Here is a 26,987-nt window from a genome sequence, read left to right as displayed (position 1 = left end):
GAATGACTCCTTGTCTCAGGGGGTGACCTCAGGAGGCCTCTGAGCTGTGGTGGAAATGGTATAGACAGAGATGTTGCCTTAAGTATGCTGGACTTTGAATTATTTAACTGTTGTGGAAAGAAGTGGGGCTGGGGGAAGCATAGCAAAGAAAAGGAGAGATTATTTCTCCCCTTTGAAAAACTATATTGGGTTCAACGTCACACCATGAAATATCCAGTGCAGAACTCAAGAACTGCTCCAGTGGATCTTCACTGACTTATCCAATTGCATGGAACATGGGGATACTTAACCCAAATCTGTCGGTTTTAATTATTTTCCTCTGGACAGATAAAAGCTTTCTATAGGTTCCTGTAGAATATTTGCTCTTTCAAGCGTTCTTCTGCTCTTTGATACTGAACGATTAAAGCATGCTAAAGAAAAAAACAGCCCCAACCTTTAGCTCCCTGTTCTTGGGCCCCCTGACTGCAGCTTTGATTGTTGACCTAAATTCCCCTTTCATAACTGAGTCCTGTCACCTCTGGTTGGAGTCTCCCAGCAAAACAGGCACAGCCAACTTTCAGAAGTGCAGTGCACTGTTTTCTGTTCTGCCTTGTGTGGCTCTGACGGCTCCGCAGCACCTGATGTGTTCAAAGTCAAACTGAGCTCCCTCTTCCCCTTCCCCCACCTCACCCTCCTGGAAATGAAACCATAACAAGGTGGTTTTTTTTTTTTTTTTTTTTTTTTTTTTTACTTTTGCTTTTCCCCCTCTCACTCTCCCCCCACTTCCCATTGCTCAGCAAAGAGAGGAAACTTTTCCTGCATGAAGAATGAAATTCTTAATTCATTCTATGGCTGGGTTGATTGCTGCAAAGATTGCTGTTGTCCAGACATAAGAAATGGCACTGAAGTGAGAGAAGGAGGCCCTGGAGGATGTTATTTATAGCATTATAGTGGGTTACAGCAGCTTGTATGGGCTACTCCAGCCTCTCTTCTGTCAAACTCTGCCCACAGAGGGCTGCTTCTGCCTCCAGCAGCCTCCAGCTGTGAGTTCCTGTTGCTCTGCTCCCATCCCAGTTACAGCAATGCCTCCTGTCCTCACCCAGGGCTGTCTCCCACAAGTTCAGGAGCTGATGTTCCGTACTGTGCTCATGCTGCCAAATCCTGCCCAATGCACAGAGCCCACGTAAGGATGTGGCTCTATTTAAATCCCCAGAAAAGTCATGAAAACAAAGTGGGTCATAAATGCTGGCGTTGGTTAGGGGGTCCTGGAAGAGGTCAGATGGACAGTGATGGTGGAACTCTTGTGGGTCAGTAGCCAAGGAACCGAGATTTTGCTTGTAAAAGGAAAGAAGGAGACTGTCTTTCTCATTTTCCATGTTTGGCTTTTAGCTTTGAGCTGCTGAACTTGAATTATCCAGCTTTCCCCACTCTTTTGATGCCTAGGAATTTACTTTTCCTATAAGGGACAAACATCATAGGACTGGAAGAAGCCTTGTGGGCCATTGAAGTCTGTCTCTGGCCAAGCATAAAGGAATGTGGCATCTTCCTCTGTTTGTGCACTTCTCCAGAGTCCTCCAAGAAGTGAGTCACTCCTTTGTGGGGAAGGGAGGCTTCCATACTATCACCTCTTTTTTTTTTTTTTTTTTTTAATTAAATATAAAATTCCATTTCAATCCCTTGGGTTTTGAGAACAAGAGCTTTAGAAGGAAAAAAGTCATTCAGACTAAGGAGTAAGAAGGGCTGTCAGTGTTCTCCTCAGCAGGAGCTCCATCCCTTTCTAGCAACTCAGGGCAAGGAGAAGTGAAGAAAACTCTTTGCTGCTGTATGAAACTTGTACATCTTTTTTTAATCTAATTTCTGTGGGGAAAACAAACATCAGTTTTATTTCACACCATTTCTTGGCTCAGAAACTTCAGGCACATTCGCCAAATTGTGGTTTTTCAGTCATTGGCTGTGTCTCATTCACCATGAGGCCTCTTTGGTTGGTAAAGAGATATTAAGTAGCTAAAAATGTCCTTTACTGCATTATTGTAAAGAATTCTCAGTGTAAATGAGAATTCAAACTCTGTACATTTTTCATGTAAATGTTGGTTGTGGTCACAGCTGACTTGAAATTTGGAGTGTCAACCATTATGTGGGGTGATTTTGCTCAAAACCAGCCTTGTTTGGGGTAAAAGAGGCCTCTTCTTGTTTTAAATGTTCTTAATTATGTCTGAGAAATAACTCATGGCTATGGAACCTTTTACTAAATTGAAATAAATTGTGAAAACATCAAATTATTCAGTTTTCAGAAGTTCTGGCAATTATTTCACATGCCCCTCTTCCAATGGCTCTGCCCTTATTAGTTGTCATAGAAGAAGTAATAAATTCTTTTATTATGACATCCAGTGTCCCAGCTGAAATGAGTTTCATTGTGCTGGGGACAAAATGGAAAAGTGACACTCCCTTAGCTGGAGGATCCTCAGTCAAAAGCCAAAAGTAAAGTGAAGGATTGGGAAAATAGGTGAAGCGTTCAAGCAAAGAGGGTCATAAGGAACTGGTACAGCTTGCAAGGGAGTTGGGTTTCTTATCCCAGCACAAGGGAGTGTGGGTTTCTTGTCCCTTTTTTTACATTTTTTTCCTTTCTCTTAAGAATAAAACAAACTCTTGCTGCTGAAAGGCTTGTGCTCAGTCCATCTTTTCATCAAGAGTTGGATGTCAGCAATAGTAAAAGTTTGAGAAAATAATACTATATGTAGCATAAGGATTCAGTAATAACCTTTGCCCTAAACTAGAAAATGCAAGGAACTGGAATAGTAGAGTGTTTTAGTTCATCAGCTCTCATACTGGTGTGTTCAGTGGTGTCCCTATTGTCACTGGATTTTTTCTTTTCCTGCCCTTCTTTGGCTCCCTGTAAATCTTGAATTGATGGCAGCTGTTTGAGCCCAACTCAAGACACATTGCATCACACCAGGGTTTAAAGGCTCAAAGGCAAGGGAGGATTTCTACTATTCTGTAGTGTTCCTCCAGCAGCTCCTCATGCTCAGCCGAGGTCAATCACCAGCATCATGCAGCACTTGAGAGAGAGGAAGATGTTCTTTAAATGCTGCCTGGGAAACTGGATTTCCATCCCACAATAATTTATCAGCTCTTTGGGGGAATATTTCTAGCCCTGGTCAATGTAAAGAGCAAAAAATTCTTGACCCTTAAAGACTTTATGGTGGACTTTCCTGGAACTGGAGACTTGTTCCAGGACTTCCAGCTGTCCATCCAACCGTGGGGATCTTGGATGCCTGAAGAAACAGGTGGAGCAGCTTATGTGTGTGCAGCTGCTTTGTGGTCCACAGACCTGGAGGATTTGGTCACTGGAGATGGCAAATGAGACTGAAGATTGTGGGGATTGTGGCAGGGATGAGTTGTCCTTCTGTGTCTCAGTCAAAACAGCCCAGGGAGTCCCTGGGGTTCCCCTGGCCATGTTGAGGACATGCAGATTCTCAGAGGGATTTGTTGGGACAAGCCCATTTCTGCATCACTTTTTCTTCTCTCACCGTGCTGGCATTTCCTGGCAGGCAAAAACTCTCTTACAAAATGCCTGATCAGCTCTAATGTTCTTATTACAATAAGCTGAGATTTTATGACTTATTTGGGAGAGGGACTTGTCTTGCCAGCTGTCTTCTTATTCATTGCAGTATTATCCACCCACTATAATTGGACAATACCTTCATTTGAGATGCATAAAAATACAGACTTTTATGGGCTCTCATCCATCTGAAAATGAATACTTTGTAAAAGTATTTATTTCTTAAAGAAAAACTTAAAAACACTTCAAAAACAGATTCCAGAAGGTTATTGGTAGCTTTGGCTCTGGTATCACAAGTTCTTCGGCTAAATACCCATCCCAGAAAATGTAATTTTTTTTTTTTTTAGCACATTTGTTTTTTCCTTGCCTGGTTCTCCTCCTCTCCTTTCTCATGATCAGAAGTAGCAGTATAAACCAGAAGCTGGTCTTGAAAAGGTTTTGAACTGAGTGCACCCTACAGATGAATAAACACATTACCTTCCGAACTCTGGGATCTCTCTTCCAAAGGAAACAGGAAAAGGGGGAGCTCAGAATCCCTAGCAAAATATCAGTGTGCAGAAAAAAGACCCGTTTAAATGTTTTTAACTTTCCCATCAGAGGAGTTTTTTTTTGCAGGGGGAGGAGGTGGAGAGGGGCAGGGTGTGAGGAGAAGGGGGGAAGGTGGGTGCTGGGAGAGGGGAGGAAAAATACAGTGAATGCTCCTGTAACCTTTGCTCTGTTGATACTAGACAAGACTGCACTGTTAATGAGTGATTGTTAACAGATGGCTCTTGAGCAACTTAGTCAGAAGCAGAAGATGTTATTTGGTTGTAGTGAGGGGAGGGTGAGGGTGCAGGGGTGAGGTAAGGGGATATTTAGTTTTTTCACGAGGACTGAACTGTCAGAGATTTATGATTTTCCTTTAGGCTTTTGGAAGTGGAGGCTCTGGGGAAGGATTGTTTTCTATGTGCTGATAGTAGAAAGGCCATTTGGTGCTGAAAGCTCCAATTATTTTGTTTTTGGTGAGGGGTGTCCCTGCAGCCCTTGGCCTTTGAGGACTGAAGGATGGAAATGTCTGCCTTTAATTCGGCGAGCCTTGTGTCCCAAACTGGGGAGGAGTGGGCTCTGTCCACTGCTTGGAGCTGTCTGAGGGCTGGGTGAGAGAGCTCTAAGTATGGATCTACCCTTTGGGAGAGAAATCTTTCCATGGTGCATTGAGTTGTTAGGAGGTGTGCCTGTGAGGGAGCAGGAACCTTTCTGAATGTCCATCTGTGTGTATTTCTTGCCCTTCCCCCGTGTGGTGTATACCAGTGTATGCCATGTGCCTACTGGCTTTTATTGGGTATGGCTTTGAAGGCAGCCTGAACACATCCCATGAACTTAACAAGGTGACTGCAGCTGCTCAGTGTATCTCAAAGTGTGCAGAATTTAGATTTTGTATTTATTTCCCTTCTGGACCTTATTAGACACACGGTTCAGGGGTATGAGGGATGAGTGACATCAGCAGGGATTGGTTCTCAAGACTGTTTTTGTTTTCAACCACTGATGAATGGCTTGAGGGAAGGGAAGAACCAAATGCACAGTCTAACGTTTTGCTGATAGGAATTTGCAGAAAAGTTTTGGACTTTGGTCAGGAAAAGAGAATCCCATTTGTACACACCACTGGCAAATCTTTACCTTTAATAGGAAGTCTTGACATGACCTCCCACAATGGTGCACTAGATGATTTAAAGCCTTCCTTGTGCACTAACTATCTAACAGATGTAGGTGAGTGTGTGTATATACATTTAGAGAAATTTATTTACACAATTTAAAGACTAACTCCTTCATTCTGTCATCCTTATTTATTCATATTTCTCTTTTGGGGGCACATAGGACTGTATGACAAATGTTCTTACACCTCCCGTGACCGAGGCTGGGTCCTGGGGATTAACACCGTCAGTGACCAGGGGAACAGAGACCCCCGCTATTTCTTCTCGCTGAAGACGGACCGTGCTCGCAAAGTCACCACCATTGCAGCACACCGCAGCTACCTCCCCAACCAGTGGGTGCACCTGGCCGCCACCTACGACGGGCGCCTGATGAGACTCTACGTGAACGGTGCCCAGGTGGCCACAAGTGGAGAGCAAGTGGGCAGCATCTTCAGTCTGCTGACCTTGAAGTGCAAGGTGCTCATGCTGGGAGGAAATGCCCTGAACCAGAACTATCGGGGTTACATGGAGTACTTCAGCCTCTGGAGGACAGCCCGGTCTCAAAAGGAGATCTTGTTGGACATGGAGCAGGCGATTCACAGGCAAGACACGCCCCTACCTCAGCTCGTTCTTCAAGACAGTTTACTGAATGTGAAAAGCACCTGGTCTCCCATGAAGGACGGCAGCAGCCCTCAGACCAAGTTCAGCTACCACCACGGCTATTTGCTGGACACCAGCCTGGACCCTCCTCTCTGCGGACAGACAGTGTGTGACAACACGGACGTCATCGCCAGCTACAACAAACTGCCCAGGTTCCGCCGCAACAAAACCGTGCGCTACCGCGTGGTGAATCTGTACGACGACAAACATCAGAACCCCACCGTCAGCCAGCAGCAGATCGAGTTCCAGCACCAGCACCTGAACGAGGCTTTCAGCCGCTACAACATCACCTGGGAGCTGGAGGTGCTGGAGGTGAAGAATTCTTCCCTTCGCCACCGGCTCATCCTGGCCAACTGTGACATCAGCAAGATTGGGGACGAGAACTGTGACCCCGAGTGCAACCACACCCTGACGGGGTACGACGGCGGGGACTGCCGGCACGTCCGCCACACGCTCTTCAACAAGAAGAAGCAGAACGGGGTGTGTGACATGGATTGTAATTACGAGAGGTACAACTTCGATGGGGGGGAGTGCTGCAACCCAGAGATAACAGAAGTCACCAAGACCTGCTTTGACCCATATTCTCCTTACAGGTAGGCAATTTGTTTTTATGATCATATTGACGAATATCTGTCTAGGTATCGATCATCCTGCTGGCTGTTGAACCCTTTCATTGTTGTTATTATGGGCTTTGGAGTTTAATGAATTAATTTTTTTTCTCAGTATTTAGCTCACATTGCAGTTCTCCAAATGCAATCTCAGTAATGGTCTCAGCAGTGTCTTACCCCTGAATTGGTATTCTCCAGCCAGGCTAAGGAAAATCTGTGCTAAAGACTGAAGCAGCCAATTTTGAGAGACCCATTAGGCTATGAGCAGCATATTGCAACAGTGCACAGTTTATTTTAACTCCAGACTCTGAGGAGTGGGGATTGGATGTCACAGAAAGCTCATGTGTATTTGGAGAGGGAAAAGGCCCTCAGGCATGAAACAGAACATGAATACTCTTAGGTAGACTTTAATTCTCTAGCACTTCTTTGAAGGTAGGTAGGTAACTCCATACTCTTACTGCTGTGTACAGCTCTCTGTGGGCACTACTGTGGAGGGGCAGCTGAGTCTGGGGGATGTGAGGAGGGAGGTGGGTACCAGGTTCCTGTTGCACACTCTGGGTGAGTAATGAAACTCTTCTGTGCCTCTTTCTAAATATAAATGAGAACAGGGGTAATGCCACTTCATTGCAGGGCAGCTTTCTGTGGGTGGATGTGAGCTCATAAAATCCTCAGCTCCTCAGCTCCGGCTTCCTTGGGCTGCAGTTTGAGGAATGACATGGTCAAATAAGTTGCATTAGGTGGGTACCACATACCTACAATTACTCCAAATTCAGACAAGTTAGTATATTTAAGTAATAAGGTGTTTCTTGTGAATGAGTTAGAAGTATAAGCACAGAAAAGATGAAGATTAAAGCTGAAATTCAGTTGTCTGCATTCGATGTTACAGCTTTTTTAGGGCAATTCATAGAGCCATAGAGGGGAAACTTCTAAATGGTCAGAATACCCAACACTAAAGTTGAGGTAAAGAAGGAAAGTACAAGCTCTTCAGGAGTCCCTTCCATTGCAGCAATTCAGGCTATATTTATAGCTTCCTTAATAGAGAGAAATTTTTAAACAACATTATCAGCTCTACTGGAGCTTTAAATACACATAATTAAGTTGGAAAGAAAAGCCAATTTTTTTTTACTCCAGCAAGGTTGTTGTCTAAAAAATCCTTCTAGCTCAGTTTGACTTCAGTCACTTACCAGTGAACAAAGCTCAAATGAGGAAATTCTTTAAATATTAATGCTTGAAAACATTGAAAAGAAAAATACCAATTTTTAATACTGTTCAAATGAAGAGGAACTCAACTAAGCAAATATCATCAAAGGCATAATTCAAATTGGATTGCTTTAACACTGTAGTTCTGAGAACTCAAGGTGCTAGCTATAGCAACTAATACAATTTTTAGGAAAAAAAAATACATTCTTTTTAATCTGATAGTGGCCTTCTATCACTTGTTCTGTGACCAGCATGATACGACTTGGAGACAACCACCTGGCTGAGCTTGTCTGGAGGACTTAGATCTCATGGCCTTGATCTCACAGATCTTCTATAGGTTCATTTTGACTTGAGAAAAACCTCCTCTTGACCTGAAATAGTAGGGGAAGCCTGAAGATCTTCTTCCACAGCCTAGAGCCTTTTGTGTCTTTTTGGTAACAGACACATTTAATTTATTTATCTTTGCACAGACATTGTATTGCCATGTTGATCATTGGCAATGAAACCACGGAGGGCAGTAGGAGAAATTCCATGTCTCTGGAGCCTTTATTTGGTGGCTGATGTGCTTTGGCTGTGCTCAAAATCACTGCTGTGGTGGGTGTTTGTACTCAGTAAGGCAAAATAGAGCAGTTAGGCCTGTGGATTTATCACTGAAGTTTGTAAGCCTGACTCCCACTGCTTTGGGAATTTAGGTTAACAAATACAGGTTTAGGGCAGTGATTTTGGCAGCAAAGCCTTCAGTGACTACAGGGGTGAAGATTCAAGCCCTGTGTTTGGCTTTGGTATTGCTGTCAGCCTCTGAGAGATTTCCATGTCAATTAGTGACAAAGTAAAAATTTGGTTGGCACCATCTGGTCCCATTTTGCATCCCCAGCCCCTCTTGTCATTGCTTTCATTGGCCAAGTGTCCTCAGTCCCCTCTAGTGCAGACCTTGCACCACAGCAGTGAAGATGCTGCAGCCATGGAGAACTCACATCTCATTTCAGGTACTTCCTCTGCCAAAGTTCAGTCCAACAATAGCAGAAGAAAGGGGCAAGATCCTTCAATCTGGTGAGGAAAGGGAGGGAAGAAAGATGAAATGGTACCAATAAAAATTTTCCTGAACTTTATTTATAAAGACTTTTCAGAATCTTCCTTGGTACTGGGCTTTGTTCCTTCACACCCTCAGTGTCAGCATTTGCAGCCAGCTGTTCACCACGCAGAGCTTATTCATGAAATACTTCTGTCCTCTGGAACCAACCAAAAAGTGCTAATGCTTGACTAATGCTGTAATAAACAGGAACCCTCCTCAGTGCCTCTTTATCCCCAAAAGATGATTTATCTGTTCCCAGCCACTTTCCTTCTTATTATGAGTCCCAGTCCATGAAGCTCCATCCTGGGACAGAGTTGCTCTGAGCCTTGATACAAAAAACACTGTGGGTGCTTTGTGACTAAGTGATTCCACTGGAACAATTCCAAGACACCTCTGAGCTGTGTTACAATTTTCTTGTGATCTTTTTGGGCACCTGGGACAAAGGGCTTAGGTACTTTGATGGTGTCATTCATTCACTGTGGTGGTGAAACTCTGGTGACTTCAGAGCTGATCCCAGCAGCACAGCTGGTTGGTTTCTTTCTGTTTCCTGCCTGTCTTTGTGGCACTGCTCCAAAAATATTTAACTCCAAAAAGCTGATGTTCTGTGCCATGGTGAGGTGGCAGAGATTTAAGTTTGTCAGAGGGACAGCAGTAAGAATGGGAATTTTGCTCTCAGAGCTGCTCAGCAGAAAAGCCGTAAACATTGTGGTACCAACTAGATCATCTCTCCTCTTTTTTAATAGCCTGCAGGGAAAAAAACAAAGGACTGGTTATCATTAGCCACACAGCAGGCTTTATCCAAGAATATCTGCCTCACTTCTTTTCATTAATTTCATGAGAGTGGGACAAAATGTATTTTGTCCCAGCAGAAGGTTTGCAAATATTGTTCTGCTTTTTTGCAATTCCGGGAAATTAGAACATGCTAAGATCATACAGTTTGGCCCAATACAAAGGGAAGGAGCAAGAATAAACACCCATGCCAGAAAAACTCATTCTTTGTGTTATTTGGTATATTGCTGGTTACAAAACAGGGAAGACTTTGAGCCCATGACACCTACCATGGCTGCTTTTCAAAAAACTTGAAAGAAGAAGCAAGGGATCATAGGAAATCATGCTCGGTAAATGCCATTTGATGTGGTGAGTTCTTGCACCATCCTATGGTTAACTGAGACATTCCTTTTATGTAATATTGGGCTTGAACATCAGGCTTCACCACAGGATTACATGGACAGATAAGGAGGCATTCTCCTCGGTGCCTTCTTAGGAAAGCGTTGATGAAATTCCTGAAGCAGTAAAAGTACTGGAGTCTCTTCAAACTCCCTCAATCCATATGGCCTACCAAATACTTGCTGGAAATCACCCCAGAATAACTGTCCTGGGGACAGACTTTCTCAACATCCATATGTGTGTCCCAAAGGCTCACAGCCCTTCATTTCTGCCTAAACAAGGGACAGGATGAGCTGTACAAGCTCTGGTCCATTTGCAGCAAACTCAGGTTGGCACCAAACCAAGGAATCATAGAACCACAGAATAATGTGGGTTGGAAGGAACCTTAAAGATCATCCAGTTCCAACCCTCCCTGAGAGCTGGAGCCTCTGTGTCCTTTTCTAGCACTTGTATTGGACAGTTCAGCTCTGTTCATATCGTGTCACACCACATTCCAGGCATACATAAATTAGACTTAAAATACATGCCTGACCCATTTGTAGGAATTTCCATAGTGGTTTTGAGCAGCAGTGGGTGTGACAGAGCTGTGTGTGAGCACACTGGGCTAGGGCATGTGGGCCACAGCAGTAGCATCAGGAGGAGGAGGTGATGGCTAATCCATAGCCCAGGGCAGCCTCAGACAGGTGACTGAGCTGCACTTCAGGGCTCTTCCATGGAGTACCAGCTCAACCTCTTTTCCTTCTCTTGTGCTGGAAATCTCTTCCTGAGACGTACTTGAAAAATATGGTCAGCTTACTCTGGAGGAGGGAGGCACACTGAATGCCCTTTTCCAGGAGCTGAAGTTGTAAGAAACACTCCTTGATTCCCAATAAAGCACTAATTTCCACTTAATCCTAAACACTAAAAAGAACAGAAGAAATTCTTCAAAGCTCTTCAGTTCCGGAAGCTTGAGAACTTAATCCCCTGCCTTGAAGAGAACATTGTGCAGCTCTTGACATCAAGGATGCCTGCATTCACATAGGTATCAGACAGACATATAGCAAATACCTGAGTTTTTGTCTAGGGATTCAGTGTTAAATGCCCAGTTCTTTAATTAGCAGCTCCAGGGCTGTTTAGGAGGTGAAGAGTAATGCTGTCAAGGATGGAGCTGCTGTATCTTGGTAGTTGTCACCCAAAAGACAAGTCCCAACAGGAAATCCTCTGTTCTCTCTGTTTATTCTGTCCTCTGTTCCAGATGTCAGGGATGTTAATCAGCTGGGAGGAGTTGCATCTGTTCCCATGCTAGCAACTGACATTTATAAGTCTAGTATTGAATTCTGATACAGACAGGACTGCAGTGCTAAAGAAACTATTTCTATACGATTCCACACCCTAGAAACAGTAGGAGTTTGCTCAATTTAGCTTGACCCACAGTCAACTTTTCCACCAGCTTTTTTCAAGAAACATTTTTTCACCAAGACTCATAGAACTCATGGTTTCTTTCATGGATGTTATCCATTAAGGAAAAAGACCACTGTCTGGTCAAACTGCAGGATGCTTGGGATGAAGGGGGCCTATAAAAATCTATGGAGTAAACTATCAGAGATCCTTATGGGAGACAACAGATTAAAGTATTATTATACCCCCAGTGCTGATGCAGACCTGTTTGTCTCTGAAACCTCACGTGGAAGATTTGCAAGTGCAGAGTCTGCAGATTGGACAGGGATTGAATTTGCCCCTTGCTGCTGGGCAACACCACATCCTCTAGGATCAGCTGCCCCATGGATGCTTTCCAGCAATACCTTACCAGCCTCTGGTTAAGCAAATGAGGTGGAGCTCACCCCTTCCCACAATCTGCAGTGTGGCCATGGGTATGAGCTGGCTTATTCTCTTTGCTGATAATTCAGATTGTACCCTCTCTCACACAGCCCCACAGTTTGATCATGTCCAACAGGCCTCTTTCAGGTGCTGTGGGGCCTTGTATTAATCCCCCTGTTTTTCTCCCATAGCCATTTGTGTATACAACCTCTCTTCAACTCTGGTTGTGGGGTGACCTTCGTGTTTTTAATTAACGTCAGCTGAATCTCCTGTGTAAATTCAGGAGGATGCACTTTTCACACTGAAAAAGATGCACAGTATAGTTCTGTGGCAAGCTTAACCAGGTGCAACGTTTACATTTGCAATTCCCATTCTGTCCCTCAGACTTCTTTTCTGATAGGGATTTAAGCCCAATTCTTGCAAGCAATAGCTGCCCCTTGGGGGAACACAGAGCAGCCACCTCCACTGTGTTCCATTTACAGCACCCACAAACAAGGGCACATTTGACTTTTCCTCTCTCATAGACTGCTGGACTTGGGCAAACAGTATTTCAGTTGGGCTTGTTTTTTGCAGGGGGCTGGGGAAACTGAGCGGATGTCTTGGTTTATCTTTTCTTAACTGAAGTGAATGAATTGTCCCTCAAACACCCCAGGATCAGGACAGTGTGGAGCTGTCCCATCACTTTTGTACCTGCCCACCACAAAGACACACTTGTGCAGAGCAAATGGTGAGGCCAATTTCACACTATATGTGATGTCTTCTCCTTTAGATGTAGGTTAAGACACCCACTGGCATCATCATATACTCCTAAAACTTTGTTTGTGGGTGATTTGAGAAGGATGGAGGGTCTTCAGAGAGATGCTGATCATAATTTCTGTAGAGCTCTGAGGGGATGCAGTGACACAGAGCCTCAAACAGACCTGTCAGGGCTACTGAGATATGCAGGAACCCCTTCAATATTTGCAAGGTGTTCGTGAAAGCTGTGCTGTAAAAAAGTGTGACGCTGATAGCCACTGTCATGTTTCCTCCCTTAGAGCCAGCTTCATTGAGAAGTAGGATGGACACATCCCCACCCCATAACAGGGCAGAGTGTTTAGACCAGGAATACAAACCACTGCTGTCAGAAGCAATTGTGAGATTGCTCCATTGCAGCTGGAGCAGAGTTCCAGGACCCACATACTGTGGAGGAAGATTAGGAGCATGTGCTCTGCTGGGGTCAATGAAATCCTGTCCTTCTGTTTGGTTCGGAGTAGATTTGCAATTTTGAAGTTTCTCAGGGTAACTCAACTGAGACTACCTAGTTTGCATGTAATTTCAGTACTCCAAATTACCATAAATTTGCAAGAAGTTGCTTTCAGGTTCATTAATAATGGATGGGTGGCTACACCATCAGAGTGCTTGCTCTCAGCTTCCAAAAGGAACAGGGTGAGCTGCACTGAGGAAACTTCTTGGAGTACTTAAATGCTTGGGGTATGAAACTCTAATAAACCCTCAAAAAGCCAGGAAATTTGGAGTGAAGGCTGAAACTCCATACCTAGTGCACCCTACTGGGTCTTTGTATTTCAGAACATGTTACGTTTGTTCACTGAAATATCTCCAATATGGAACTCTTTAGGGTGGAGTTTCACCTTTAACTCTAAATTTCCTGGCATGTGTGAGTTTGAAGTACATGCTTAACTTCTCCCAAGTGCTGTTTTTCATTTTTAATTTCCTTTCTCTTTTAAAGGAGGGACTCTGCTAAAGGACCCCTACTAAAAAGGGCCCCCACTGAAACCAAAATTAGAGTGTTTGGCCTAATTTGATCTTTCTGAAATTCTTCAGGAGAACCAGCTTCAGCAATTTTTTCTTTCTCTACCACTGTTTTAAAGACTCTTGTGGCCAGTCCACCCCAGTGAAAAAGATCAATAAAATCCACACCTTGCAGACCAATTATTTTAGAAGGTACCCAGATGTTTGAGTAATATATAAGAAATCTTGGAAATATAGAACATCTCCTGTAAATTGAAGTTAAAGATCTGGCCATGGCCATTGACAGGGGTGAGCTGCTTGTTGTGAAATGCACTATTTCCATTAATTTAGTCCTTGCAGAAGCAACCCATGTTTGTTGTTGACACTTGTTGGTTACATCAGTGATGGTAAAAGAGTGGAAACAGCAGTGGTTTGGAATGAGAGCAGTGGCAATTACCTGCAATGCTTTTAAAAATAATTTTGGCCCTAGATGTTGAAAAGATGTGTCATCGCTGATTTGTGTGAGGGCAGCTTCAACAGGCTAAAGTTACAAGGCTTTGGAGAATAAAATTATTTTTGCTGCCTCAAAATGTATCTTTGGAGCTACACTGTCAGTAGATAATATGGAATAAATTTGCTTCTCATGATATAACCTTGTTGTGTCAATAAATTGTGGGCTTCACTGAGAAGCGGTGGCAGTCAGTTTTCCCATCTCTAGACCCTCTTGGTTTTTCAAATCACTCCCATTATCCTTGCAAGGAGAATTTATCCTAGCAAGATGTCTCAGAGAAATTGGCAGAGTGCTGAATATATGGCATTGGGCTTGTGAGTTCCTTCAGCCTCAGGTCAGGTGTGCTGGGAGTGTGGAGAGCCCCAGCCTGATTTCCCTTCCCTTCCCTTCCCTTCCCTTCCCTTCCCTTCCCTTCCCTTCCCTTCCCTTCCCTTCCCTTCCCTTCCCTTCCCTTCCCTTCCCTTCCCTTCCCTTCCCTTCCCTTCCCTTCCCTTCCCTTCCCTTCCCTTCCCTTCCCTTCCCTTCCCTTCCCTTCCCTTCCCTTCCCTTCCCTTCCCTTCCCTTCCCTTCCCTTCCCTTCCCTTCCCTTCCCTTCCCTTCCCTTCCCTTCCCTTCCCTTCCCTTCCCTTCCCTTCCCTTCCCTTCCCTTCCCTTCCCTTCCCTTCCCTTCCCTTCCCTTCCCTTCCCTTCCCTTCCCTTCCCTTCCCTTCCCTTCCCTCCCCTCCCCTCCCCTCCCCTCCCCTCCCCTCCCCTCCCCTCCCCTCCCCTCCCCTCCCCTCCCCTCCCCTCCCCTCCCCTTCCCCTTCCCCTTCCCCTTCCCCTTCCCCTTCCCCTTCCCCTTCCCCTTCCCCTTCCCCTTCCCCTTCCCCTTCCCCTTCCCCTTCCCCTTCCCCTTCCCCTTCCCTCACTGTGGCATTGCACATTTTGTGAGGATAACCCTGAAATTCAGAAGTTTTTTAGTATTTTCAAGAACTCTAGTTCTCGCAAATGAAAATTCAAGTTGAATTCTGGGGACAAGTCCTGCCACAGGGAGCCAGGTCCTTTGTCACCCATCAGCAGCTCCATGCTGGGACTGGTACCCTGCAGCATGAGAGAGGAGGAGCAATTCCCTGTATCTTTTGCTAAGCTGAGTATTTCTCATTCCAACGCATAAAAGCACTTTGTCACTTCAGCAGGAGATGATATTCCTCTCCTTTCACCCTCTCCAGTATGGCCCCATCAACATCCTTGTGTTGTATTTCCAGCCTCGACTTTGTAATACAGATCACAGCTGGTTGGTTTGAATTTCCCCTGAGTTACCCAGGATGCTGCTGAAAGCACAGGAAGAGCAGAAATGCTTTAATCAGTTAAATCAATCAAACAAAAAAAAAAAAAAAAAAGGTAGACTAGACCTTAAAATTTACCCTGCAACCTTTGCTACTCGCTGTGATGACGTCTTTGTCCTATTTCTTTAAGTGCAGGATTTTATTAGGATTTGGCAGAAGGGTGAAGTGAGGAAGACACAGGAGGGGGTTTGCTGAGTTAAAAAAGGAAAAAAGAAAATGTCAGTGAGAAAATGGAAATACCCTGATGTTCTCCAGCCTAGAGCTGGAGCCAGCCTCTCTCCCCCTCTTGCAGGGAAGGGGCTCCTTTTCCATTAGCTTTCCATGGCCATATTTAATCGGTTTGCTCTGACACGGAGCCAAGAAAGGGCTTTGCTGTGTGATGCCGGGTCCTGCGTGTGTTCAGGCATCCACAGCTGCTCCCTAGTAAGGGCTGCCTTTTGACTACGGAGGTATTTTTTTATAGCCACAGAGGGCAACTATTAATAGATGAGATTTACCAAAACACAGAGCTACGCAGTGTGGTGTGGAGGGGAAGAGGGGAAACCTGTGGGATTTATGTCAGGAAAATTCCATGCTGAAATTTTGCTGGAAGATGCAGTAAAAATGAATATGCCAAGAAGGGGATTTAATCTGTAACTTTGGGCCATGCCAGCATTTCTCCTCCATTAAGGATCTGCCCCATCACATGAAACATGTTGCTGAATTATTTCTTCAGCATTAAACAGCACAAAGTGTACAGAGGATGAAGATAAGACACACAGACACAAAAAATCAGCTTTTCTGAGATGTGATTAAATACCAAAAGGAAGCAGAGGCATTCCTGACCTTGGAGACATTTCATTTTGATCATACATGGGATTAGAGGTAAAATGTGAAGAATTCCACATTGTGTGGATGGGATGAGCTGATCAGGAGTTTGCCTTTCTTGTTTATTGATTTATTTCTAATTTCTATGATACAATGTGATGCGGCTGGTGGCCCTGTCAGACACAAAATATATTTGCGTATTCAAGACAACAGGTTTGGGAGCATTGAGCAGAGGGGGTGAGACAATTAAAGCTGCTTTTGAAGTCAGAACTCAGACATTGATTAAATATCATAAAATCCAGATGATATCAATTAATAGACCCATCACTGTAATCATCTGCACATTTTTTGTGCACCTTCCAAAGGCACAATGGGGAGTTCTGTTCTCAGGCCAAGAAAAGATCCACTGACTATTGGGAGAGTGTGGGTATCAAAATCCCCTTTACACTTTGAAAAACTTTGCTTTAAGTTGCTTTGTGTTTCCTTAATTACTTAATTTGATTTTTTTAAATTGAAAAAGAGACAGGGAGAGATTAACTGGCGACAAATTTCAAGTAAATAAAGAGTGCTACACTCATTTAGAGAATGTGGGTAGACACCAGAAAAGCCAGAGCTTAGTTTGATTCACGTGAGTGTCAGAGAGAATGGAAATATTTCCAAACTATCTCAACTGCTTAGGTTTGCACAACTGGCTGAGACCAATTACAAAACAACATTTTTCTGTGATCTCCTGTTTCCCATGAGCTTGATGATGCTCTATTCCTGTCCTCAATCCCTGAAAATGGATCTGGAGGCAAACACAGGCATGCCTGAGGAATAGTCATAATTGCATAAACTTATATTATTCAAAACACCCAAATAAGTTTGGGCTTGGCATTTCTGGTTAAGGGGTTTTATTTTGCCTTCATGCTGATTCCTCCCAAAATGTGAGGTGTCACTCTTACTGCACTGAGAGCTGAGGATGAGCATTGGCTATTTGTAGTTGTTTCTCAGTTCCTTAGGGAACAGTTCCTGCCATCTGTTCACTGCAGGTATAGACATGACTGAGAGAATTAAATCTTAAAGTCTTTATAATTGCTGGGAAAAGGTTGATCCTTCCACTAGGATTTAGAGCATCAAGTTTAGAGCCCAAAAACAGGAATCTAAATTCATTCACAGTTCACATCAGGCTCCACCATCATGCTGTGTTCTTAACAATCATCCCACATTTCCTATTTTTAAGTACATAATGTTGTTCCAAATGGATGTTCTGTCTGCCTGGACTAAGCTGCATATCCCAAGCTCTTTGAAGTCCACAGAAAGATTGAACTCCCAAAGACCTTGGTCTTTGGCTTCAATCTCCCCATCCAAAGAACATGAGAGGCTGGGAGCCTTCCTGAGACAAAGGGTGATAGCTCTGAGGAAAGCTCCTATGGAACAGAACTGCACTGGAGTGAGCAGGAGAAATGTTCTGGGTAAGGATTGATGGCAACAGTTCACAGCATTATAAAAATCACTTCCCTTTTGCCTCCAGCATTTCTACCACGGCTGTGTCAGTGCCAAAACCCAGAACACAGTCACTAATTCCTCCAGAATTGATCGGTCATGATAAACTTCCAAGCACAGAGTAAAATACTTCCTTCAGACACATCAGAGTGTTTCTCCCAGTTTGCCTGGAGAAATCTGTGCCGTTTGATTTCCCTCCCTGCATCCAATTTGATTCAGAAAAGGGCTGCAAGTTCCTGGCTCCCTCCTCATGCACTCACTATTCTTCTGACAGATTTACTTTTGGGGATAGATTTATTCTCATGTTTGTGCTATAAAATGTCCTATTTATAAAGGGTGATTAGACACTGGAATGAGCTGCCCAGGGAGGTGGTGGAGTCACTGTGCCTAGAGATGTTTAAGGAAAGTCTGAAGGTGGAATTTAGGGCCGTGGTGTAGTTGACAAGGTGGAGTTTGGTCATAGGTGGGACTTAAAAACCTCAGAGGTCTTTTTCAACTTAATTGACTCTGTGATTATGTATTAATTCACGCTCAAACCTTCAGCAATTCTCATCTTGATTTTTATATCCCCCTGGGAACAATACCTGAAGAATTTCTACTTTTTGATTTATACAACCATCATGAGGAGATAGTCTAATAGTGCTTGCAGGATGCCTTCTCTTCCCCACAACTGAATAAGGCAGGATGTCAGGTTTTGCAAAGTGCTTTGGCTGGCACAGAGTTGTGGAAGTGAGGGAATTCATAACAGTCCCCTCTGCCTATGACAGGGAGGTGCAAGACATCTCGTGCTAACAAAGGCTTTGTGAGTATGGGTTTATGTAATTCGGGGTCTATGTGCAGGGACAAAAATGACAATCTGCAGTTTTTGCTGGACTCTTTGCAGAGTTGGTTTTGTAGCCATTGAGATCTTAAGTGCTGTAGAAGTGGTTAGTGACACATCACCAATAAATTACAGGAGCAAACCAGAGCAAAAGCTGATGTGTGGCTGAATGAGCAAATACAGTGCAAATTTATGGGCAAATTAAACTGCATGGCTGTCCACAGCAGTCATGATCAGGGCAAAAGTTGCTCAAGAAATTTGCCATAAAGGAAAATTAGAGTTTTCCCCCTCTTGTGCTATCATTTGGCAGTGGAGAACAGATCTTTGCATTCTCACAGCCCTCTGCAAGAGGTCTGGGTTTGATTCACGTGGATCCACAGGCTTGTGGTGCCAAAACAGGCAATTTCTGCACTCGTGTCTGAAGGCCAAATATATGGGTATGATTTCCTATAGTTTACAGTTACATGCTGGATCAGAGCTGTGCGTTTCATAAGCTGCCAGTCCAATTTAGCAGGGTCTTGGGAAATGTGTCCCCCAGGGAATGCTTACAATCAGCCTTGTGTTTTGAGCTGATAGTGCCTGTTTTCTGGTACACACGTTAGCAGATCCATATGTGAGGAAATCCAAACGTCCTTCCATCCAACTCCTGACCTGGGCACTGGCTCAGGCTGCTGCCCACTGCTGATCTTCTGCTGGCTACTTCCTCCAGTTCAGGAACTGTCCACTCTGGGAAGCACAAATGCACACCAGGGATCTGTGCAGGAGCTGTGGGTCCTGCACAGGTTTAAAAACCAGAAATTCTGAAAGTTCTTGAGTGTTGGGAAAAGGCTCATTTATGTCTTTCCTCCTGCGTCTTGTCTCAGGCTCAGCAGAGAGAAATGAGGGGCAGGAATTCAATGTCAAGGAGTTCATTATGTTTGTGGTGTCTGTTACAGACGCTGTTGGCATGTTTTGCTTCCCAGCAGTCTCCTTGACAAAGGTATGATCTACTACATCTCTCTCCTGCTCTTTTATTCATTTCTTTCTGTTTTCCTAGAGAGCAAGAGTAGAAATTGAAAAAAAAAAAAAAATAGTTGGCTTTAGGAAATACACTGTCTGCAATATTTTCTTTTTGCAACTCTGAAGTATTTTCACTGCAGGTGTGTTGTTGTTTCTGCCAGATCACCTGGCAATTGACTGTGGATTCTGGGAACTTCAAAGCTAAATGTTCCCATGTAAAATTTCAGTTTCAGCGACTGACATTTTCTATTTCCTTGTAATCTCGTCATGGCTGGAAAAGAACAAGAGTAACCAGCTTTTGCAAATCTCATAATATTTAGTAGTCCTTTGCATCTGACTATTCAATTTTTTCTTTTCCTTAAAAATGTGTTCAAGGCTTCACAGCTGAAGATAAAGATTTATTGTTATGATCCATCAATATCCCATGAAAAAAACTCCCTAGAAACCAAAAAGAGAGAAATATAATTCCTTTGTTGTGACAGAGATAAAACCAGCTCCTGAACCTTGAAAATGTGAGGCTTCTCTTGCAAGACACTTGGTTTCCTTGAATTGAGGTTTCCATCACCAGACCATGTTCTTTGTAATCTCACTTGGATGTCTCCTACACTTTTCTGCATAAGATGAAATAAGAGGGAATTTCAGCCAGTCTCATTTGAATCAGATTTCATTTTGTTCTCACAAAAGAGGAAGATTGGGATTATCCTAACCATTGATGATCTTCCCACTGCAGCAGGACCCGCTTCATGCACAATCCTGACAGGAGATTAAGAAAGGAGATTTGGAAGTCCATGAGTTGTAAAAAAAAAAACAGAAAAGAAGCAGCATCTCCAAAGCAAAAGGGATGTTTTGCAAGCTGCATATTTGGAGTGGTTATTTTGGCCCATCAACTCCAGAAGGATCTGCAATAAACATGCTAGGTCCTTTGTGATTTTATGTGATTTTATTTTATTTTTTATGTTGATGTCGGCCTGATTCCAAGTCGCTCTTCATTCCAATCTCAATGTATATCTCCCTTTGTGGCACGGGGTTTATGTGCAGGGAGGATTAGTGTCAAAAAGTACGATGAAAGGAGCAAAGAATTTGATCTTGTTCTTTTTTCACCCTGCATTTTTTGCTGTGTGGTAATTAGGGAAGATGCTGAAGGAGCAGCCCCTTAAAGTGCCAGCAGCACTGGCAGGGACAGTGCCACGTGTCCCCTCCTGCAGGAGCAGCAATTGCACTGCGAGCACCCCATGGCCACAGTGCTCCCAACCCAGACCTGTCTGCTGCTCCCTAAAAATCCCAAATATTCCCACATATGTGACCCACGGAGCCTACCCAGGATCCTGACCCATCCCACCCACAAAAGGCTGCTACTGCAAGGGCAGAGGGCACAGGGAGCAGGAGCCCAGGACAGGGCTGTGCCCATGGGTTAATTCAATGCTTTTCTGGACTCTACAGAGGGGACACAAAGAATTTCCCAGTGTTCCAGAAGTGCCAAACCAAAGTGACTCCAACTGTGGCTCCCACAGGTCCCACCAGCAAGGCAGATGTCTGGACAGACTGCAAATGTGATCACAAGCCTGATCCAGGATGGAGATGAGGAAGACAGGCTGGAGTTCACCTTTAGTATTAGGAATTTTTAAACATTTTAATATAGAAATTGCTCTGAGTTAGTCTCATAGTTAAAGAAAATTCTGTCTTAAAATCACAAGTTTCCTCTAGATCTCTATATTACAGAGGCTCTACCTAACTCTCATCCTTGTTCAAGGCAGTTATGACAGGCTGCATTCCTGATCTCTGGTGTTTTCATTAAAAAACAAGTTAAATGAAACTAAAATGTCCCTTACTTGAGCTGTTTTGCAATGTTTGCCCATATCTTGGTTGGTTGTTCTTGAAAGCTTTGGGTTGAGAGGTGGTAAATGCCAAATATTACAACAGTGGCTGCTTCCTCATTGAAAGCAGAGCCTGGTTCCACAAGAATCTGTTTATGAAGTTAATGTGCTGCTTTGTCTTCAGGAATGGTGAAATTGGGAGATTTGGGAAGGACCAGCTCATTGTAGGGAGTGCTGATGTTCCATCAGTGGAGCACCAGACCTTCAGGACTTTTTTGGAGATATTAAAATACAAGCCAAAAATTGTAAAATATGAGTGAAGGCTCATAAAATATGATTAGTGGCCACCAGCAGAATACTTCAAGTATCTGCAACACAGGACACCATTTATTTAAAAGAAAGATGATCCATATTATCAGAGAATGCAGGCTCAAGGGATAGAGGAGCTAATCCTTGCTGTCAGATTTCCCATTCAGAAGACAAGGAAAAATATTCTGTTTGCCTATTTCATGACTTCTTCACTCATGGTAAAATTTCTTGAGGGGAGGCCCAGCACAAGGGGTTTTGTCTTGCTTCAGCATCACTTCAGTGGGTGGATGGGGCTTGGAGCAGTGCAGGGCTGGTGTCAGGGCTTTGACCAGAATGGAATTTCTCTCATCTTCAGTTTAGGAAGATTTCTGAGGCCCAGAGGGGAAGCAGTGTACAAGTGCCAAGCAGCACAACTGAGAGTTAAACTAGTCTGAAATTTATACACCTTCCTCTATGGTTTAAATTCTCCCGTGTATGTGAATGAGGTTGGCTGCAGCCAAAAGAGGTTTTCATGAAGTGGCAAAGGAAATCTGTTTTAACAGAACAGGTTCCTGAAAATATCCTTACGCTACTTCTCTCTTTATGGTTTGACTTTTCTCCTTGTTACAATGGTTCAGGCTGGAGAGTCTGGAAAAACATCAGGGTAACCAGGGCAGAGGGAATATCAGATGGAGATGAGGGGTAGATAAGAGGCAAATTACAGTACATTTCTCATGGGTCATTTGGCTCTAGTCTTGAAAAGAAGAGAAAAAAAAAAATCCCAAAGTTGTAAAAGAAAGAAAAAGAGACAATCAAAACAAATAAACCTGCCAGTGTTGCTGATTTCAAAGGCCTGTGAAATGTGCATATATGCTTCATAATGCTTTGCTGTTTTAAATGAAATGTTCCATCCTTTAATCCTACTCACTGTCTCAGAAGTTAATTGTACAGTAAGATCACAATTCTCTCTGCCAAGGCTTTCCCTTTGTTTTCTATTTCTTTTTTTCTCCCTGCAAGTTGGCCAGCCAGAGTATCTTTTCCTTGTTCTGTGCAGTTGGTCATTTTCTGTAGTATATTATGGAGCTCTGTGTAGCTTAATACTTTGTTATGGTCATGCAAGGAAATGGGGGTTCTCAGTTCTTGCTGCTTGAGGGAACTCAAAAGTTGCTCCACTCTTGGGCATAGATCCTGCAAAAGCAGAAGGCTCAATAATCAGGTATTTATGCTCTGTAGCACTGCAACTCTTCCTAAACCTACGTAAAGGTTATCTAAAGGTGGGGTGTAAGAACTGGGTAGTAAAGCCTGGAAAGATAAAGAGAGGAAAGGAACATATAATGTTGTATACACAAACAGCCATCCCAAGTTTTTGCCCAGAGCTCAGACAGAACATGTTAGACATTTGAAAATTTTTGCATCATCTTTTTCCCTTAGCCTCTGCTCTTTCTTATCCTGGCCAGAACCAGCAGCAGAAGTGCCGAGGGGGAAAAAAGGAGAGAGAAAAAAAAAATCTGTTTTCACTGTATTTCTGAATCTGAGCCCAGGTTTGTGAAGGATTTGGCAAGGATTTACAAACCTTTGAGAGAATCCGTGTGGAGATCTAAGGAAACCCGCCTCCCTCCTTTAAAAAGCAAGTTGCCTTGGCCAAAAATTGGGCAAAAATTGGTCGTTTCAACTGATGTTTCCTTTGAGATTTTGGATTTGAACCTTAAACTGCACTTTGAGAATCAAATTTTGCTCTAACTGTAAATTTACACTGGAGTAAATACATCACAATCAATGCTGATATTTGTGTGCAGCCCAGTGAGAGCGGAGGCTGGCTCAGAGTACAGGCTCACATGAACAAACCAAGAGAGGACCCAGCACAAGGTCTGGAGTAGTCCAGGCACCAAATTTATTCCAGCCTGTTGCTGTGGTTCAGCCTGTTAAGTAGATCGTGCATTAACAACCTCCAGGAGTTAAGTGATTGCATGAAATAAAGCTGTACCATTTATTGAAAGTCTTTTCTGAGGTCAGAGAGGGCTGGGCAGGGACGCACCCTAAGTGTTCTAAGATGATAATACTGATTTTAGAACTTAACAGAAAATACTTTCCTTTATGTATCAGGTGTTTTTTTTCCTCTCAGTCCTATAGATTTATTGTTATAGTAGAAATTTGTGTATTTCTAGGACTCTCCTGCTGGAAAGCCTGGGTTTCAAAGCAAATGGAATGAAACTGATAACCTGACAGTTGTAAAAATTCTCTACTTTCAAGCAAGGAGATGCTCTCAGACTCCCATATTTTGTACAGTAAAATTCTTATTTTCCTTCTATAATTTTTTTTTACATATTTGTTTAATTGGGTGAGTAAAGCCTGAGTCACTATCCTAGTGGTAAAATTAATTCAGTTTGGAAGAGGGAAACCTGGGATCAATGAATGCCCAGAGTTTTATAGCCACATTGGCTTTTATTTTGCATTATTTTTTGCTTAGGGGTCAGTCTTAACTGTAAAAGCTGTCGGTGATGTAAAACCCCATGTCCAGGCTTAGCAGGCTCACCTGAATGTATTAACAGTGTCACAGAGTGACACAGAGTTCAGCAGGGGCTACAAACCTACCCAAGGAGCTGGATTTACATTTGAACAATTATCCTAAGTGGCTTTTCTTGGATCCTTATCGTTATTATATTTTTTTTGCCAAAACATTTCTCCTCTGTCAAAACGGAAGATCAGATTTTGGGGCCTGTAGAGGACATTTTGCTACAGCAGATAAACCAAAATTCTTTCAGAGCTGCCAAGCCTGCATGTGCTGACAGTGCTTTGCAATTTATGCTTGTGGACATGACCTAGCGACTGCCTGGGTTGGATGTGGCTGGAATTACAGATACACACTTGGATTTCAGTGTGCACAGAGGCAGTGATCTGGATCTAAACTGGGACCTGAAGCCTCTCACTTGTAGTATTCTGGTTCTGCTCTGTTTCAGGCTCTGTCCCAATCACTGAAAGATTTATACCTTTATCAATAAATTATCATGATTTTTACTACACTTACACCAGTGTCTTAAATTAGCACTAAACTCAGTGTAGATGAGGCACGCTTCCTGCTGCACATGATTTATGACAATCCGTCTGAAATGAGGAGCAAAATTGAATTTGCCATCAAAAGCAAATCTTTAACATCAGGTCAGACACAAATTTTATTGCACATCCACTGCTAAAGAGAGTTTGTAGATTGTCTTTTTTTATACAGGTTTTTTATAGACCCGTAACATTTCAGGTTTAAAAAAAAAAATAATAAAAAGAAATTAGAAATGTTCGGAGGTCTGAAATCTCTCCTGTGTCTTTGTGTCAGGTTGGAGGTGACAGACAGGACAAACGTAGCAGTTACATGGCACTGATAAACTCTCAGCTTGAGGGCTGTGTCCCCTTTTGATGACCTGCCTTTGGGAGAGATGTGGAGAGTGCAGATAAGAGCATCAGAAACAAGCAGAGGTCTTAAAAGCAGTGAGAAAGGCTGAGGAAATAAGATGGTTTTAACCTAAAAATTAAATGATGTACAGGAGATATAGTAGGCTTTCAAATAAGTAATAGGTTTGGTAAAGCTGAAGGGAATCCAATCTCCCTGTCAGTGGTTGAATGGCACAAATACTCCTCTAATAGAGCAAAAAATATTTAAGCTGACCTTTAGAGAAAAAAAGAAAAACCTTTCTGACCATAAAGGACTTGAAACAAGAGCTGCAGGTTACTGGGACAGTGACATAGTCCCTGTCATGTGTGGTTTTAAGTGAGCTAAATAAAAATTTGCTTGGTGACAGAGGAAGATGCCTTAGCTTAGGGGTGAAGGGCTGGCAGCTGTGGTCTCTGGACATCCTTTCCAGACTCGCTTTTCTGTGACTCTAAGACAGAGGGCAAAAGGCAGCTCTCACACTGGCATCAACACTGCCTCTTCAAAAGGACAGTTAGCTGTCTAACCACCCAGGACTGAGAAATCACAAGACGAAAAGATAAATTACAGCTGTGCACATCTGCCAAATGGCCCCATTTCAAGGTCAGCTTTCAGTGCTGTTGCAGTCGTGGCTCTTGCCACTATCTTCAGGAAGAATATCCTTTATCTCAAAAGTGTTCTGGCTCTTCACTGCAGATACTGAGAATCTCTAGGTGTGCAGTGCACCCTGAAACCTTGGGCACTCTGTGTGAGTTGGACAGCCAGGACAGGAATGTGCTGGGTGCCTGTGCACACACCGACTGCTGTGGTCACTGCTGCTCCCCTGAATCCTGGGGCCAGGATGAGACCCAGAGGAACACAGGGAACACCACCAAGACCTGTCAGCCACACCATGTGGGGAATCACACCAGGATCTGTCACAGGCTTATGGAGAGTGTTCCAGGGCTGTCCAAAGACAGCTTTCTCTTTGTCTAAACCACGCACCATGGTTTAGGCTGGGCTGACACTTCTGGGGAGTCTTGGGAAGAAGAGTGATTCACTGGGGCCCTGTGATTCCAGCAGATTTACCCTGTCCTGCTGTGTGCTGAACCCAGTAGGTAAAGGATAGGACACTGTATGTCAGTATTGAAATCTGATTGAGATATTTTGAGGCTGACTTCCCAATTCAGGGAGTGCTGTGGTTTTTTAGCTGTTGTTGGTTGGGGTTTTTTTAAGGATGAAATGTAGTGCCTTCTGTTCATAACAAACTCACCAGGCAGTTGCAGACCATACTCCATAATGAGCAGATAGCAAAGTTCTTACTCTGTGTTTGGATGGGATCTTACAAATAATCTCTTAAGTACCCTGTTTGTTTTCTAGCTGTAAAGTGACACTTGTCTTTGAAGGAAAAAAACAAACCAAAACAAAACAAAGGCAAATAGAGAAAGACTGGGAGCAAACAGTAGGAAATTTCCTAACAATAAGGTTTCTAAGGCTCTGTGTTCCTTGTAAAAACAACCAGGAGTGCAAGAAGCTGCGGCCCAGCCACATCAGGGAAACTTGGGGAAACCACTCTCTGACTTGGAAGAAAAGGAGGAAATGTTGCCAACCCCCAACAAAACTGCTCAATTCTAGTCACCAAAAACCAGATTTAATATGATTAAACCTGATATCAGCTGAGTTTAAGAGCCATTGCCAAATGTGTGGCTCAGCACAGGGGTTTGTGGCTGGGTTTGGATGTGGAGGGAAGGTCCAGCAAAGGGAGCTCCTCACAGTGGCTCCCACAGGCAGGTGGGGCTGGTGGCCAAGGGCTTCACCTCAGTGCCTGGGGACGAGTCACAGCCCAAATGGACAGGAAATGGGTTTGACAGATGAGACAGGCATGGGGATAATGGCTGGGTGACTGATGGGGTGGGCTGTGTGATGGGTAGGGCTGCCGAGAGACACTGCTGGGTGAGCTAAGAACTCCATTAGACTGAAACTGGAGCACTGCATGGGATCCATATCCCTGACTGAGGGCTGGGGCTCACTGGATAATGGGGAGCTGCTGCACAGAACAGTTTCAGAGGGCTCTTTGCACTGCAGCAGAGGGAAGAAGAAA

At 43.7% G+C, this 26,987-nt stretch overlaps 1 protein-coding gene across 1 annotated transcript in view; it reads left to right on the top strand.

The window, feature by feature from the left end:
• Window positions 1–26,987, top strand: part of PAPPA (pappalysin 1) — a 173,869-nt gene that overhangs the window by 20,642 nt on the left and 126,240 nt on the right. The window contains exon 2 of the mRNA XM_053962175.1: window positions 5,393–6,461. Within this exon, the coding sequence (XP_053818150.1) occupies window positions 5,393–6,461 (1,069 nt within the window). The remainder of the gene's footprint in view (window positions 1–5,392; window positions 6,462–26,987) is intronic.

This window comes from Vidua chalybeata, chromosome 21 (genome assembly GCF_026979565.1).
Source record: "Vidua chalybeata isolate OUT-0048 chromosome 21, bVidCha1 merged haplotype, whole genome shotgun sequence".
Taxonomy (NCBI): domain Eukaryota; kingdom Metazoa; phylum Chordata; class Aves; order Passeriformes; family Viduidae; genus Vidua; species Vidua chalybeata.
Note: the sequence above shows the minus strand (reverse complement) of the source record. Positions and strands in the feature narration are given on the sequence as shown.